The sequence below is a fragment of the Brassica oleracea genome, chromosome C7 (genome assembly GCF_000695525.1).
Source record: "Brassica oleracea var. oleracea cultivar TO1000 chromosome C7, BOL, whole genome shotgun sequence".
Taxonomy (NCBI): Eukaryota; Viridiplantae; Streptophyta; class Magnoliopsida; order Brassicales; family Brassicaceae; genus Brassica; species Brassica oleracea.
In genome coordinates this window covers 41,475,911-41,492,976 of record NC_027754.1, presented here as the reverse complement: position 1 = coordinate 41,492,976, position 17,066 = coordinate 41,475,911, and the positions used below count along the sequence as shown (strand labels likewise).

General features: G+C 39.7%; 4 protein-coding genes across 8 annotated transcripts in view; 2 read left to right on the top strand and 2 right to left on the bottom strand.

Moving 5' to 3' along the window:
• Window positions 1-165: 165 nt before the first annotated feature.
• Window positions 166-4,722, bottom strand: LOC106305739 (probable WRKY transcription factor 19). 4 transcript variants are annotated; one of them, XM_013742102.1, is made up of 7 exons: window positions 4,637-4,722; window positions 3,575-4,516; window positions 2,423-3,497; window positions 2,010-2,306; window positions 1,310-1,918; window positions 987-1,172; window positions 166-781 (listed from the first exon to the last, which is right to left on the bottom strand). In XM_013742102.1, the coding sequence occupies exons 1-7, from the start codon at window positions 4,645-4,647 to the stop codon at window positions 317-319; spliced, it is 3,585 nt and encodes a 1,194-aa protein (XP_013597556.1). In that variant the 5' UTR covers window positions 4,648-4,722; the 3' UTR covers window positions 166-316. The 4 variants fall into 4 exon arrangements, with proteins under 4 accessions (XP_013597556.1, XP_013597557.1, XP_013597555.1 ...); XM_013742103.1 differs by lacking the exon at window positions 4,637-4,722 and having other exon boundaries at window positions 3,575-4,428; window positions 4,473-4,532; XM_013742101.1 differs by having other exon boundaries at window positions 3,575-4,651.
• LOC106305740 (disease resistance-like protein CSA1) lies at window positions 4,606-9,240 on the top strand. Of its 2 annotated transcripts, none has more exons than XM_013742105.1 (5): window positions 4,606-5,137; window positions 5,750-6,851; window positions 6,929-7,240; window positions 7,302-8,351; window positions 8,429-9,240. In XM_013742105.1, the coding sequence occupies exons 1-5, from the start codon at window positions 4,653-4,655 to the stop codon at window positions 9,155-9,157; spliced, it is 3,678 nt and encodes a 1,225-aa protein (XP_013597559.1). In that variant the 5' UTR covers window positions 4,606-4,652; the 3' UTR covers window positions 9,158-9,240. The 2 variants fall into 2 exon arrangements, with proteins under 2 accessions (XP_013597559.1, XP_013597560.1); XM_013742106.1 differs by lacking the exon at window positions 4,606-5,137 and adding an exon at window positions 5,162-5,391.
• A 759-nt stretch (window positions 9,241-9,999) lies between these two features.
• LOC106307011 lies at window positions 10,000-11,651 on the top strand. Its single transcript, XM_013743838.1, has one exon. It carries the CDS (start codon window positions 10,177-10,179, stop codon window positions 11,623-11,625), a length of 1,449 nt encoding a protein of 482 aa, XP_013599292.1. The 5' UTR covers window positions 10,000-10,176; the 3' UTR covers window positions 11,626-11,651.
• Window positions 11,638-17,066, bottom strand: part of LOC106307010 (protein NUCLEAR FUSION DEFECTIVE 4-like) — a 10,531-nt gene continuing 5,102 nt past the window's right edge. Inside the window, exons 2-3 of the mRNA XM_013743837.1 lie at window positions 12,337-13,259; window positions 11,638-12,231 (exon numbers count right to left, since the gene is read on the bottom strand). Of these exons, the coding sequence (XP_013599291.1) occupies window positions 11,760-12,231; window positions 12,337-13,259 (1,395 nt within the window). The 3' untranslated portion in view covers window positions 11,638-11,759. The remainder of the gene's footprint in view (window positions 12,232-12,336; window positions 13,260-17,066) is intronic.

Sequence of the window (17,066 nt, the reverse complement as noted above, 5' to 3'; positions counted from 1 at the left end):
AATAGATTAGCTATCTACATAAATATTTGCATTTTTGTTTTTTCATTCCAATGAATCTTTTTTATTATGCTATTTGTTGTTCTTTACTATCATATGTATTTTCTATGTTTTTGTTTCAACTTTCAACAGTTTAATTTCATAGTTTTTGATCCAAAATATATATATATATATATATATAGTTTTCATAGTGTATTTGGTAACTGTTATTGTTTTGTTAATCTCTGTAGAATAATACAAAGGAATGGTGCTTACAAACTGGTTCTTCATCAATAATCATCAAATCCTTGCACGTTTTGATGTGACAAAAGCTTTGCACTTAATCCTTGTTCTGCTTCACATGTTCACTTGATAAAGCTCCAGGAGAAGAAGAAAGTTCTGGGGGATTCAAATGTGGCGTCTCAGAAGCCATGGAAGTTGTGTTCTTGTGTATTCGTTGTTTCTTACGTGCTGCTATTCTTACTTTCGAAGTTGGTGCTTCCACAAGCTTACTTGATGCATCTCCAATTGAAGAAACAAATCCTCGCAGATTCAAGAGCGGTGTCTCAGAAACCATGGGAGATGTGTTATGGTGTATTCTCCGTTTCTTAGTTGCTGCTTCCACAAGCTCACTTGATGAATCTCCAATTGAAGATGAAAATCCTCGCGGATTCAAGTTTGGTGTCAAGGAAGCCACGAAAGATGTGTCCCTGTGAGTCGGTATCGACGATGGGTGATCAAACATACAAGTAGCACCCGAGCTGCAGTTTCCAGTGTAATAATACGAGGCACACACAGGATTTCCCTGTCGAAAGAGTAGATAAAAATATGAGCAAGCGACACACAAGACAATTCTAATGAAATGAAAACTTTTTTTTTTTTTTTTAAAGAGCAGACGTCAGGTTGAAGTCGACAGAGGATTTTAAGTGAGGATAGTTGTACTTGCACGATATGAGGTTTAAAGGAAGGAAATTTGACGTCTGCTACTGCTAGTTTAAGAAGTGGCTTACTGGTCGTAATGGGTGGCTAAAGGAGCTTAAACCTGGGATATGAGTTTCTCTGTGTCTCGGATGGTGAAATTTACAGTCACTACCGAATTTGCAGCCTCCTGTCTTCATGTAATATGCGCATTCAGGTTCGCCGGGTCTTTCTGGTAAACCAAAGAATCCCCAGGTAGAGACCGAGGCACGCATAACCTGCAAAATGAAGCTATAGCTGGTTTACAAGAGGAGAGAAACTCAAAATCTTTTTTAAACCGTCACGAAATCTCATTCAAGGTGATAGTCAGAATCCCATTAACATGTATTTGCTAATGATTGTGTCAGATGTTTACCTCAGAAAGGTTTGTGGCTATAGAGAAAATCTTTTCTCGCTTCCTTTTTCTTAAGCTCAGAATAACAGCTTCAATACATCTCTTCAACCGATATCTTCTATATGGTGGTGCCACATCCACAAAGCTAGCAAGATCCCTTGATTCCTTGGAAGATGCAGGACGTTTTGCGCTAAGACTGACCACAGCTTTCAGGTTACTTATCTCTGGTGGCAGATGCTGAAGTCTATTACAATTCTCCAGATCTAGTGTAACAAGTCTAGTGAGACCACCTATTGAAGATGGTATTTCTGTAATGGCAGTCCCAGCGAGATATAGCTCACTAAGGTTTGGTGAGAAATCCTGAAGATCCTCGAGCTCTGAGCAGCCAGATAGATTAAGAACTTTAAGAGCTTCTAAATGAACCGTGGCAGGCATACTTCGCAAACGTGAACAGTCTTTCAGACTCAAGAAAGTAAGCTTTTGATGATGAAGAATAGATGAGTTAACCTTAACCAGACTCGTACATCCTTCAAGATCAATAAGCTCAAGGTTTTTGGCCTTTGAAAGCCTTGGGAATTTAGTCAACTGTCGGGAGTGACTCAGAATGATCCTCTTCAACCTCTCAAGATTCTGTTTACAACAACAATAACTAAATGGGTAATCAAGTAAAAGCTAATTACTTAATGTATGCAGCAGATAATCCTATAATGTCAAAACATACCTTTGTTCCCTTCCATAGTCTTGTCATGTTGCTATAGGGCATGTTCAGTTCTACGATATTTTTAGGATTGAAGTTCCGAGGTAAGGATCCTAGAGGATATCGTTCCCAGTGGAGTAGACGTAGCTCATCAGGCAAAGAGTAAAGGCCTTGAGGTAGACTTACCTTGCAATGGTTTTCAGAAGTTGGACAGTAGAGCTTGAGCAATCTAAGTCTGTACATCTTCTCAAAAGCAGTAGTACTCAGCTCAAATGTTAAGCCAGATGCATCGAGAAATATGCCTTCAATTGCTTCTGTTCCCTGAAGAAAATTGATAAAGGGGCTCAGAAACATAAGCTTCTCTAAGTGTAAAAAGGAACCTAAGCAGTATTCTAATTTTCAGTGGAAGTAATAGATATACACTTTCTAAGACTTACGGAGTTGTTGGTCAGCACATCAACAATGTCAGTAGGATCCAACAATCTGCTACGCTTCCCTGTCTCATTATTTTCTTGACAAACAACAAATCGACCCGTGTCTTGAAAAATGTTGGGCATTTCTATTCTGTTACCTACAAGGCTGATGAGAGACTCATCGATGAGACCATAGATTCCTAAATCTGTAAAAAAACCGCAAGCATCAAGGATGCTCACTACATAATCTTTATTCTCCCCTCGGAAAAAACATGCAAGGTCCAAAAATATGTGCTTCTCGTTGCCATCTAGTACATCAAAACTTCTCTTAAATGCATCCTGAATCTCAACTAGAGGATGTTGACGCAATGTTTTCAGATGTTGCTTCTCACCGACAATGCAGTTATTTTGTAAGGACGAACCTAAGGCACGCAGAGCCAGTGGTATCCCACTAGCGTAGTTCACCAGCTCAGAGACCAACGACGTTCTTTCCTTCCAATTTTGTACAGCGGCAAACTGTGAGCATACGTGAAGAGATTCATGCTCGGATAGTTTCTGGATTTCGTAAATCTCTTTAGCGGTACACTGTATAAGAACTTGCCTATTTCTAGATGTTAAGATGAGTGTATGTCCGCCAGAAAACCAGCCAAACCCTCCAACCAAAAATTCTGCATCTCTAGCACTACTCACGCCATCAAGAACAACGAGAACCTTTTTACTAAGGAACCTATCCCTTAGGAAACTTAGTTTTGTATCACATGCGTCTACAGTAACCTTTTCTTCCCCATAGATTTTTGAGAAGAATTCATCACGCAGATGACTCAGTCCTCTCATTTGACACGCTATATGGAAGTCTGGCAGAAAGTAGCAGACGTCATATCTATCAGCTTGTGTTCTGAAAATTTCTCTAGCGATGGTTGTTTTCCCTATGCCAGCCATACCCCAAAGTCCAACAATATGTGGGGCTGAGGATTGAGAACAATATAGTAAAGACAATACACTATTCATTTGAAGCCTTCCTCTTAGTTTCATGTTATTTTCAGAACTGAGCAGCAAACAGACATTGCTAACAATATTTTTGGCAAGTATAACCTCTCCCCTGCGCAGAAAAATTATCAGAATCAAATACAATTACCACACACCATACACTAGTGAGAAAAGAAAGAAATTATTTACCCTTTCATATACTGATGTTTATCGATGAAGGTGAAGGTGGGAACTTGGGATGCCTGAATTGAATTCTCAAGCTGTGAGAATGCTCTTCCAAACGAGCCACTTTGGCCTCTAATGTCTGTAACCTTCACTTTAAAAAACACTGGAAGAAGCACAAGGCTGTTTGCTTTCGAATGGTCCATTATTGCCACAAAATTATCCTGGCACTGTCTAGAAGAAGCATAGTTGTTGGAGAAAATAATAATACCAACCCGTGATCTGTGTGGCAGCTCCAGACACCCAGTCAATGTGCCCCTTGTTAGATCATATATCAAAGGGGTGAAGCCACGGAGACACAACTCTGTGGAGATGTAGCTGATGAAGTATCTCTCCCCGGACTCCTGGTTTGCAGCACAGGAAAACACTAAAACGGGGTCAAACTCTGTAACGCTATGCACATGACTTCTTAGCGGGAGAGGAGAGTTAACTTCCTTGAGTTTATCAGAGGATGTGCCGTCGAGAGCAGCTTCGCGCCTACTAAAGCCAATGAAGAGCCTGCTGCTGTCTGTGAAAATTCGCTGCAAGAAAACAATGTCTCCGACACCAAGCTGCTTCTCCTTAACGTAGTTACTCCAACCGTTGGTTAATTGGTAGAATTGGATGTTGACGTCTAAGAATCCGAACTCCCATGGCTTGCCTTCCTCATCCTGTACTCGAAGGATCATTTCAGCGCCTCTAGCGAAGACGGTGGCTAAGCCAAAGTACTCAACGACCTCCTCGTTGGCGCCAAAGAGAAATATGTTAAGCCAACTGAGATCGGCGGTTGTCAAATATTTCTCGAAGAGAATCTCCATCTCACTGAAGGTAGAGAGAGAGAGAGTTTCGATCAAGAAGGACTTGTTAGAACACTGAATCGTATCTCTTTCGATCAAGAGAAGGAGAGACGCAAGAAAGAGATCAGATCCACTGTTCATAGTCCAATCATTTCCACCCACCAACCTCGTGTTAAACCCCACTTGATTTATTGAATGGTTTTTGATAATAATATATAATTCAAAATAAGATCTCAAATCCTCATTTCCTAACCTCGAATTCATCTTCCATGGCTGCTACATCTTCCTGCAAATCCGATCCTTCCCGCCGTCAGTACGACGTGTTTCTCAGCTTCCGAGGCACAGACACGCGCCACTCCTTCACCTGCTATCTCCTCGATTTTCTTCGCCGGAAAGGGATCGACGCTTTCATCGATGAGGAACTCCGGCGAGGCAACGATCTCTCGGCGCTTCTCGAACGAATCGAGCAATCGAAGATCTCCATCGTCGTTTTCTCCGAGAATTACGCGGATTCCGCGTGGTGCTTAGAGGAACTCGCGAAGATCATGGAGTGCAAGAGGACTTTCGATCAGGTGGTTTTGCCGGTCTTCTACAAAGTTCCGGCGTCGGACGTGAGGTACCAGACTGGGAAATTCGGAGCTCCGTTCGAACGATCTGAAGAGGTCTTCCAGGGATCTGAACACAGAGTTCCGGCGTGGAAAGAAGCTCTAAGAGCTTCATCTGATATCGCCGGCTATGTGCTTCCGGAGAGAAGGTACCTTAGCCATATGAAATTGGATCTGAATTATCCGGTTTCGAATTTTAATTGAACTCCGGTTTAGAATTTGTTTGAGTCTCGGTTTACCTTTTTAAGGGACTCGAGTGTTTCAATGAGCTCCGGTATATCATTTTGTTAAGTCTCGGTTTACTCTCTCGATACGGTTTAATAACTGGTGAAGGAGCGTAGGTTCACTGTTTCGAAACATACCACTGTCCACTGATATATTAGACGTCTCGTTCGGAGAGCAGGTACGTAAGCTAAACATACGAAATTGAATCTGAAATTTTCGGTTTAGAATTGTAATTGAAGTCCGGTTTATATTTGGTTGAGCCCTCGGTTTACCTTTTTTAAAGGAGGTTGAGTTGGGTGTTTTCATTGAGCTCCGGTGTATCATCTGTTTAAGTCTCGGTTTACTCGCTGGCTCGAGTTTAACTGAAATACGGTTTACTAACTGGAACCTTATTCATGCCAAGTTAGGTGCTTTGTGTTGTATCACTCTTGTAGTTTCTAATGCAAGTCAATAAAATTTCATCAAGATTAAACTTTTATCCTTTTTCGTTTCATTGTCAACCTTATCTTTGTTAACATGATGATGCATTTTGGCAGCCCGGAGTGTGACTTTGTCGACAAAATTGCCAAGGAAACGTTCAAGGTGCTAAACAAGTTGTCTCCATCAGAATTTCGTGGTCTTCCAGGCATTGAATCACGTATGATGGAGCTAGAAAAGTTAATTGACTTTGAAGAGACAAGCTGTGTGCGAATCGTCGGAGTTCTTGGGATGGCTGGGATTGGCAAGACAACTGTTGCAGACTGTGTGTATAAGCAGAACTACAATCGCTTTGATGGTTACTGCTTTCTTGCAAACGTTCAGAACGAGTCAAAGCTACATGGATTAGACCATTTGCAGCGGAAACTCCTCCGTAAGTTATTAGATGAAGAGAATCTTGATGTTGGAGCTCCTGAAGGTGCCCACAAAGCCTTTAAGGATCGTCTTCGGAACAAGAAACTGTTTATTGTGCTCGACGATGTAGCCAACGAAAATCAACTGAGAAATCTTATTGGTGGAGCAGGACAAGAGCTGTACCGAGAAGGAACACGGATTGTTATAACAACAAGTAACAAGAAACTCCTAGAGAAGGTTGTGAATGAAACATACGTGGTTCCGAGGTTGAGCGGAAGAGAGAGTCTGGAGCTTTTCTGCTTGAGTGCCTTTTCTAGCAATCTCTGCGCCACTCCGGAGCTCATGGATCTATCAAACAAGTTTGTGGATTATTCTAAAGGGCATCCACTAGCTCTGAAGCTGTTGGGTTCTGATCTATGCCAAAGAGATAAGTCTTACTGGAAGTTGAAATGGGAGAGGTTGCAGAGAAGACCAGATGGGAAGATCCATGACGTGCTGAAAGTGAGCTATGAGGAGCTATGCGAGGAAGAACAGAGCATTTTTCTTGATGTTGCTTGCTTCTTTAGATCAGAAAAGTTGGATTTTGTTTCGAGGGTTCTGAGCACTTACCATACCGATGCTTCTACTCTGATTAGTGACCTTATTGACAAGTGCTTGATAACAGTCTCGGATAACCGGCTTGAGATGCATGACCTACTGCTTACTATGGGGAGGGAAGTTGGTTATGAATCATCCATCAAAGAAGCAGGTAACCGCAGTCGGTTATGGAACCAAGAAGACATTTGTCGCGTTTTAAAGTACAAAACGGTGAGCCAGAATGTTTCATTTGTCTTATGAATGTGATTCTTCTGTTAGGCTTTTTTATTGACATTATATTTTTCCAGGGTACTGCAGAGACCAGAGGCATCTTCTTAGATATGTCTAATGTAGATAGCATGAAGCTAAGTGCTGATATTTTCTCGAGGATGTGGAATCTTAAGTTCCTCAAGTTCTACAATTCTCATTGTTCCAAGTGGTGTGAGAATGATTGTAGATTACGTTTTCCCAAGGGGCTTGATTGCTTTCCAGATGAGCTGGTTTATCTCCACTGGCAAGGGTACCCTCTGGAGTATCTACCATCCAACTTCAACCCGAAGAAACTCGTTTATCTTAATCTGCGTTATAGCAACATTATGCAACTGTGTGAAGATGAGAAGGTACAAATAGTTAGTACTTATTATATATGTGGTTGTTAAATTATTGATCTGCTTATTGCAGAACACAGGAGAGTTAAGGTGGGTCGATCTCAGTTATTCAAAAGAGTTGATGAATCTAACTGGCTTGTTGGAAGCTCGTAAACTCGAGAGACTGAATCTTGAAAACTGTACAAGTTTAACCAAGTGTTCAGCGATCCGGCAGATGGACAGTCTTGTTTCACTGAATCTCAGAGATTGCATAAACCTCAAGAGTCTTCCAAAGAGAATCAATTTGAAGTCTCTGAAGGTTGTTATCCTCAGTGGATGTTCAAAACTCAAGAAATTTCCAACTATCTCAGAAAACATAGAATCTCTGTATTTGGATGGCACAGCGGTAAAAAGAGTTCCTGAATCCATAGAAAGTCTCCAGAAACTTACTGTGTTGAATCTGAAGAAGTGTTCCAGGTTGATGCATCTTCCTACCACTCTTTGCAAGCTGAAGTCTCTTAAAGAGCTGCTTCTCTCTGGATGTTCAAAGCTAGAGAGTTTCCCGGACATCAACGAAGACATGGAAAGCTTAGAGATTCTGCTCATGGATGATACAGCCATCAAACAAACTCCCAGAAAAATGGATATGAGCAATCTCAAGCTGTTCTCATTTGGTGGATCTAAAGTCCATGATCTCACGTGTTTGGAGCTGCTGCCTTTCTCTGGCTGCTCGCGGTTGTCAGACATGTATCTCACAGACTGTAATCTGTACAAGTTGCCAGACAGCTTTAGCTGCTTATCCTTGCTGCAGACTTTATGCTTGAGCAGAAACAATATCAAGAATCTACCTGGAAGCATCAAGAAACTTCATCATCTCAAATCTCTTTACTTGAAGCATTGTCAAAACCTCGTTTCTCTTCCAGTGCTTCCATCAAATCTGCAGTATCTGGATGCTCATGGCTGTATCTCGCTCGAAACAGTAGCTAAACCCATGACGCTTCTTGTGGTAGCTGAAAGGAACCAGTCTACTTTCGTCTTCACTGATTGTTTCAAGCTAAACAGAGATGCGCAAGAAAGTATTGTGGCTCATACTCAACTCAAGAGTCAAATACTGGGGAATGGATCCATTCAACTTAATCATAAGGTTCAACTCTCTTTACTCTGTAGTTAGTCTAGTACGTTTTATTCACATCTCATGCTTTGTTTTTTTAATCATTTCAGGGACTAGTTTCAGAACCTTTAGCTAGTGTAAGTTTTCCAGGAAACGATTTGCCATTATGGTTCCGCCATCAGAGAATGGGATCTTCAATGGAAACTCACCTGCCTCCACACTGGTGCGACGATAAGTTCATCGGACTTTCTCTCTGCGTAGTTGTCTCATTCAAGGACTATGTAGATAAAACCAACCGATTCTCAGTGATATGCAAGTGCAAGTTCAGAAACGAGGACGGTGATTGCGTCAGCTTTACTTGTAATCTTGGAGGATGGAAAGAGCAATGTGGATCATCATCTAGCCGCGAAGAAGAACCAAGAAAACTTACCTCTGATCACGTCTTCATCAGCTACAACAACTGCTTCCATGCCAAGAAAAGCCATGATCTCAACCGATGTTGCAACACCACAGCCTCGTTCAAATTCTTTGTTACTGATGGTGTAGCTAAAAGAAAGCTAGATTGCTGTGAGGTTGTGAAATGTGGGATGAGCTTGTTATATGCACCTGATGAGAATGATTGTAGATTGCAGGGATTACAGGAGAGTAGCCTCGAGAAAGCTATATCTGGAAAAGTAACTGAAACCGCTGTGGATGAAGCTGTTGTGTCTAAGAGAGGCCGTTTCTGTATACCAGAAGAGCTACTAAATGGGAAAAGAATAAAGAAAGAAATCTCTTTTACTGATTGTGACTGTTCTGTTCTTAGTTACATAGAGCCAGCAAAGCCTAACCTCTGTTAATAAGTAGAGATCAATCATCACAATTGTTTTCATTGTCATTTTTAACTTTTATTGTGGAGAGAAAACTTATTATGCATAATCTATTATATTGTGAATTTAAAATTATTGCATGGTAAAGAAGCTCAATATATAAATAGTATACTTGATATCAAAATCTTCTTGCATAATCTATTATATTGTGAATATAAAGTTATTGCATGATAAATAAGAATAGTTAATTAGTATACAATATCACAATCTACTTGCATAATACCTCCTCCGTTTCGTTAAGATAAATTTTTTTGAAAAAAAAATTGTTTCACAGAGATAGATTTTATATATTTTCTATACAAAAATTACAACTTATAAATAAAATTAATTGGATTTATTGAAAAACTATCGATTAAAAAACATTGAAATTTGATCATTTCAAAAAAAATTGCACAATTAATGTGTTTTCTTAATATGTGTAAAAACACCAAAACATCTATCTTTAAAAAACTGAGGAAGTATATTATATTGTGAATATAAAATAATTGCATGATAAATAAGCTCAATATATATAGTATACTTCCTGCCAAAGTCTACTTTGTTTTTGAGTTTTTTCATATTTTATTTTGCTTTCCAAATAATTTATTTTCTAGTCATTTTATAAAAAAAAAGAAACAAATTGATCAATAATTAAAAGTCTTTGCCAGTTAAAGAAACACCACACAACATATGAGGACCCAATAACAATTTATTCAAATCATGAGCCATGTGATACGCGCGTTTTTCGGCATGTGGAATTAAGTAACCACCGTCGACTAAAAACCTCGAGACTAATAAAAACTCAAAATCCATTCTCTCTGCTCTTGATTCACTTCAAAGTTCTTATGTTCTTGTGCTTGAGCTGAGCCAGATTCGTTCCATGTTTTTTATTATTCGTTTTGATTCTTTTATTCAGCTCGAGTTTGCAGTTTAGAGCTAAGTCTGAGTTGTATCTTTTCTTTTAAGACAAGCTAAAATCTGTAAAGACAGAAGAAGAAAAAGTCAAAACAATGCCTTCACAAAACAGACCCAAGAAACCAAGACTTTGCACTTTCCTCTTCTTCACCGTCCCCTTTAGCATCCTATATCTCTTCCTACTCCGCACCTCCTCTTGCTCCTCCTCCTCAACCGCCGTAGCCTCCTCCTCCTATGTCTCAAATCAGCCACCGTGGTCTGGCGACCTCCGAACCGCCCTGTTTCCCTGGAACCGCCTTGCTTTCTCCTTAACCAACCCTCCTCCCAAAACTCTAAAACTCGCGGTCTTCTCCCGTAAATGGCCCGATGGACCCAACCCCGGCGGCATGGAACGACACGCCATCACTCTCTACACTGCTCTAGCCCAACGTGGACACCGCGTCCACGTTTTCACCTCTCCCGTAGACCCTTCCCTTGAAACCAACAAAATCATAAACCCTACAATCCATTCCCACGGAGGTTCAGAGCCAGGCAAATGGCAAAACAGAAAAGCATGGGAGCTTTACCAAGAAGAGAACCAGAAACAACCTTTTGACGTGGTCCACTCCGAGAGCGTGTCTTTACCGTACTGGAAGGCCCGGGAGGTTCCACACCTAGCGGTAACATGGCACGGCATTGCGCTAGAGAGCTTACACTCAAGCATTTACCAAGATCTTATCCGCAAACCAGGAGAACAAAGATTACAAAGCTTCAACGCAAGCCTGCACAGTGCCGTGCTTCCCAAGATACTCGACGAAATCAGATTCTTTCACAATTATGCTCATCATATAGCAATCAGCGATAGCTGCGGGGAAATGCTAAGAGACGTTTACCAGATTCCGGAGAAAAGGGTCCACGTGATCCTCAACGGAGTCGATGAAAAGGGATTCAGTTCAGACAAGAAGCTACGTTCTCTGTTTAGGTCGAAACTTGGGCTACAAGAAAAGTCATCGGCGATTGTTTTAGGAGTCGCAGGGAGATTGGTGAAAGATAAAGGACATCCGTTACTCTTCGAAGCTTTCTCGAAACTAATCGAAACGCATTCTAATGTTCACCTCGTGGTGGCTGGATCAGGTCCGTGGGAGCAACGTTACAAGAAACTTGGCGATAAAGTTACCGTTTTGGGTTCCCTAGATTCAAATGAGCTCAAGGGCTTCTACAACGGGATCGACATATTCGTGAATCCCACGCTAAGACCACAAGGGCTTGATTTGACGTTGATGGAAGCGATGCTGAGTGGTAAACCAGTGATGGCGTCGAGGTATCCGAGCATAAAGAGGAGTGTTGTGGTGAATGATGAGTTTGGGTTTATGTTTGCACCTAATGTGGAGGCTTTGACGGCGGTTATGGAAGCTGCCGTGGCCGAAGGAGCGGAGAGGTTGGCTGAGAGAGGGAGGAAGTGTAGAGAGTATGCGGCGGAGATGTTCACAGCGAGTAAGATGGCTTTGGCTTATGAGAGGTTGTTTCTTTGTATTAAAGATCAGAGGTTTTGTATATATCCCTAAAGTTGTAAGTACTGAAATGGAAAGTGAATCTTTGTTTATATAAAATGTATAACAGTCCATTATAACTTCTGTTATAATGTAGATCCTACATATAATAATATACACACAAGCCATTGGGGGATTGAGACAAGTTTCTATGAATCAATGTTTGAACTTATCCGAGCTTGTTCAAACCGTTGATAAGCTTTTCTAGTTCTTATAAACAGGACAAGACTCGAACCTAGTCCAAGTACCGACAAGCATCCCCACCACACAAACGTCATGCGATAGCAACCTCGTCCCATACACACAACAGAGTCGGTCATGGATTTGATCCCTGTCGTACCATGTGAATCATAGACCAATGCAGCCAAGAATCCATAGATCAATGATCCTATTGGTATGTTTGTGATCAAGATATTGTGGTTAACTCCAACACTGTTTGGTCCAAAAAGCTCTGATGTGATGGAAACAGCTGCGGCGAATATGAATCCTGAGCTTAGACCCATCAGAGCAGTTCCAACTTGTAGTGCTGACGCGGTTCCTGATGATGCAAGCAAGAAAAGCGCGATTGGTGTTGGTAATAACGCGATTGCTAACCACCCGGTTCTTGCAAAATAAACCTTCCTGCACAACTTAAACCAAGTCAAAACCCGCAGAACCAAACCATAAACTCTATAAATTAATATTTGATAAATTAGTAAATACGGTAAATTAATAAATTTCACTTACGCTCGGATATAGTCTGGTGTCGCAGAGAGTAATCTTCCAAAGAACGAGAAAGAGGAATAAAGTGTGACAAGAGTTGTGGTGTTTGAGCTTTGTCCTAAAGACTGAGCAATCTGACCGAGGTTGTTGCTGTACACAAGTCCAATGGTTCCACCGCAGAAGTACGCGACATAGTAGAACCAGAAGTCTGCTCTGCTTAAGAGCTGCCACAAAGAATGTTCAATTCCCAATAGCTCAAGCTGACCTCTTGAGATAAGCAACTCACCACCAGTATCACCTTCCTCCACAGCCATAGTCTTAACCTGGTTTGGCACGACATCATCGCTCAGCAACTGGTAGCTTGCTCTATTGGCTTCATGTGCAAGCATCCCTTTATGCAACTCAAGCTCATCAGGATCAACAAGAATGAAACCTGAACCTTCTAGACGGAAACTGGTGTGGATGGTGCGAAGATACCAGTTCCGAGCGATGACTAAGCCGGGAATACATAAAGGGAGGATCAAGAGAATGATAGCTCCACCAAAGAGGAGACGAGCAGAGGCTAAAGCAGAGGAGTTTGACTCAAAGAGAAGGAGATAAACGCCGTTTAAAGCGGCGAAAATGTTGAGGATTAGAAACATGAGAGAGTCACGGCGAACTCCATCTGGTGGAAGAGGCTCGAAAGGCGGTTGGCGAAGAATAGGGATGATGGCAGTGAAAGAGATGACAAGAGGGATAAGAGCGTTTAAGAGAAGGTAGAGCTCTGGAGAGGTTGGGTTGATTGCGTTGTAAGCGAGAGTGTATAGAGCAGCGCTTACACCGTTGAAGCTGACGGTGAGGGAAAGAGCAAGTGATCTGTTTGCAGGGAAGTTACTGATGCAGAGGACAAAGCAGACTGTGTTGAACCAACAGATGCTTAGACCAGCAAGTAAGCAACAGAGGAACACCTGTACACAAGGCAACCAAGATTAATCAAAAGTTTCTTAAAATAATTGCAGGTTTTTGAAGCAGCAATCAAACACAAGGCGGCCAAGCCGAAAATGACAAGAAGAAGACTTGTTGGAACCTTGTCGAAGTTTTTAAAAAATAAATGCATACACCAATATATAGAAAGAACAAAACGACAACAAAAAATGTGAGTTGTGAATTGCGACAAAACTATATCCCTTATATATTAAATTAGATTATAATAAATGCGTTTACACTAAACTGGACACATGTCACATGTAGAAGCATTGTAATAGATATGTTCACACTAAAATGAACACATGTCACCTGCAGAGAGCTTCCCAACCAAACTCTACATAAAGGTGTTCACACTATGTATTTTACATTTTTTAATATAAAACTCAGATGCATGGTTCTTCTTTACGTTATTTTTACTGTTTACGAATAGAGCAAGACAAATTATTCATAAATTTTTATTCGATTCGTTATCCATTTTGATTCGAACCGGAAAATCCGGATATCCCTTACTTTACAAAGCAAATCAAATACTAAAATGCAATATCCGTAAAAAAAAAACAAATCACAAATATCAATATTTATAGGAACGGATATCCAGTTTGATCCGTTATATGCATATATATACATATATTTAAAGAATTATAGATAAGTTATATATTATAGTTTATATAAATTTTACAATATTTTTGTTTTTAAATAATTTTATTTTAAGAATTTTATTTTTCATGTATTATTTTGAAAAAAAAATCATTTAATATTAATTAACAGTATCTTTATATATGTATCAACCATCTTTATATACTTTTACATACACATACATGTGCAAATTGACGTAACCACCTTATAACTAAGTATTTACCACAACTGAAAAATCTAATTTTTTTTGAAGTTAAAATATTTGTTTTCTTAATGCTTCTTTCAGTATCGACCAAATTGTAGTAAAACGATTTGTCTTAATAATTTTCTTTTCTTTTTTTTTTAACTATTATCCGTTTAGAAACTATTGGTTCGACATCACGACTATCTAAAATTCATAACATGAAAATAATCAAATAATAGTAATTTTTGATTATCACAGGAAAAAAAACCAACATCAAACATTTTAACCAAACAAATCAAATAAATATTGATTTAAAATGATAGTTATATTTTAGGAGATTAAAAACAAAAAAAAACAACCTAAAACCGAACCGATATCCAGACTAAACAGATTTATGTCTCTTTACTAAAAAATAACGAAACTAATAATAACATTCCGTGCAAGGCGCGGTTTATTACCTAGTGTATAAATATTTGAGTTGACAAAAAAAAATGTATAAATATTTGAATAACTTTAAATATGTACCAATTGGCATTAAAAAAGTCATTTTATGGTACCAGAAAACTAACTACACTTTCCAAACAAACAATACATAGTTTTGATTAGAGAAAACTATGTCTTTGTTAAAAAAAGAACTGGTATTTTATTGTATCGCAGGAATTTAAATAAGAGCGAAATTTTATACCCGTAGAATTTTTAACATTGATATAGAAAGAGAGAATTTATTATTGTAGAGAGAGAAGAGATTGAGGTGTGTTTTACAATGAACGAAAACGTTCGTATATATAGAAAGAAATTTACTGTGCAAATAGTGCAGCGGACCCCACATCTTTTTATATTTTTAAACCTTACGGCTGGCTGTCTTTCATAACACTCCCCCTTGGGGACCGGTGTCACTATCCACTCTCGCTTAACGTCTTTGTTGCCTCGTTAAAAACCTTTCCAGGAAAACCCAATGGGAAAAACCATAGTAAGGTAAAAAGAGTACAACCACGTAAGCTCCCCCTCGAATAAGCAGTCATAGATCCTTCTGATGACGCATTCCAATGTTATGGATGTGTTTTCTGAATACCGAGGTAGGGAGTGATTTTGTGAAGAGGTCGGCTGCATTGTCGCATGATCGAACATATCTTACTTCAATCTCTTCATTCTTCTCGGGCTCTAGAGTATATGAGAAGAACTTTGGAGGTATATGTTTGGTTCTATCGCTTTTGATATATCATTCCTTCGTTTGAGCAACACATGCCGCGTTATCTTCATACAGAATAGTTGGCTCCGTATTTTCGTCAATCCCACTGCTTGAACAGATGTGTCGGCCTATTGATCTTAGCCATACACATTCTCTACTTGCTTCATGGAGTGCAATGATCTCAGCGTGATTTGAAGAAGTAGCAACAAGTGTCTGCTTCTGAGAACGCCAAGATATGGCGGTGCCTCCAATTGTAAAAACATATCATGTCTGGGATCGAGCTTTGTATTTTTTTTCGGACAAACACCCATTTGTACCCAACAGCTTTTATATCTTTGGGTGTGAGCACAATAGGCCCGAATACGTTTCGTTTGTTAAGCGAATCTAGTTCGACTTGAATTGCTATATGTGATTTAGTTACCATTTTGGTATCAGCAAATGCATCAGGTAGCTGATTTGTTATATTTTGTAAATGCATGATACGTCGAACTTCTAGTTCTGACTGTTTCGTAGGAGGATCAAGGTGTAATAACGATGGTACACTCCATTTGATCTCTTTTCCTACTTGTTTATTGTCTCCCCCTAGAGTTGGGAATTCTTTCTCATTAAAATGACAATCGGCAAATCGTGCCGTAAACACATCACCAGTTTGTGGTTCTAGGTATCTTATTATTGATGGAGAATCATAGCCAATATATATTCCCAACCGTCTTTGCGGTCCCATCTTTGTACGTTGTGGTGGTGCTATTGGAATATAAACCGCACAACCAAAGATTTTTAGATGAGAGATATTTGGTTCTTTTCCAAATGCTAACTGTAATGGGGAATATCTATGGTATGCACTTGGTCTTATCCGAATTAGTGCTTCTGCATGCAAAATAGCATGTCCCCATACAGAGGTTGGGAGTTTTGATCTCATGATCAATGGCCTTGCAATTAGTTGCAGCCGTTTAATTAATGATTCTGCCAAACCATTTTGTGTATGAACATGAGCAACAGAATGCTCTACTTCAATCCCTGATACCATACAATAATCATTAAAAGCTTGGGATGTGAATTCACCAGCGTTATCTAATCTAACTCTTTTAATTGGATAATCTGAGAACTGTGCTCTTAATTTGATTATCTGAGTTAGAAATCTCGCAAATGCCATATTTCGAGATGATAACAAACAAACATGTGACCATCTACTCGATGCATCGATTAATACCATAAAGTAGTAGAATGGTCCACACGGTGGATGTATTGGTCCACAAATATCACCTTGGATTCTTTCCAAAAACTTTGGTGATTCTTTGTCAACTTTGGTTGGTGATGGTCTTATGATTAATTTCCCAAGAGCACACGCATCACATGTCATTTTATTACTTTGGTATATATCTTGGGTTTTTATTGAATGACCATGTGAGCTTTCAATGATTTTTCGCATCATTGTAGTGCCTGGATGACCAAGGCGATCATACCGTAATGTAACATCTTCTGGATTTCTTTTGATCACAAGATGTGATTCTATAGCATCAATATAAGTTCGATGCAATCCAGACGGAAGTTCTTGAAATTTTTCCAGTACAAGGCATTTGCCTGATTTTTCAGAAGTTATATACAAATACTTCTTACCATTCTCAGTTGCAGACTGAGTGTTACACCCTTGACGGTATATATCTTTGAAACTCAACAAATTCCTCTTAGAATTTGGAGAATATAAGGCATTATCTATGGAAAACTTTGTTCCATTAGGCAACATAAAGTTCGCCTTGCCAATTCCTTCGATCAGGTCTG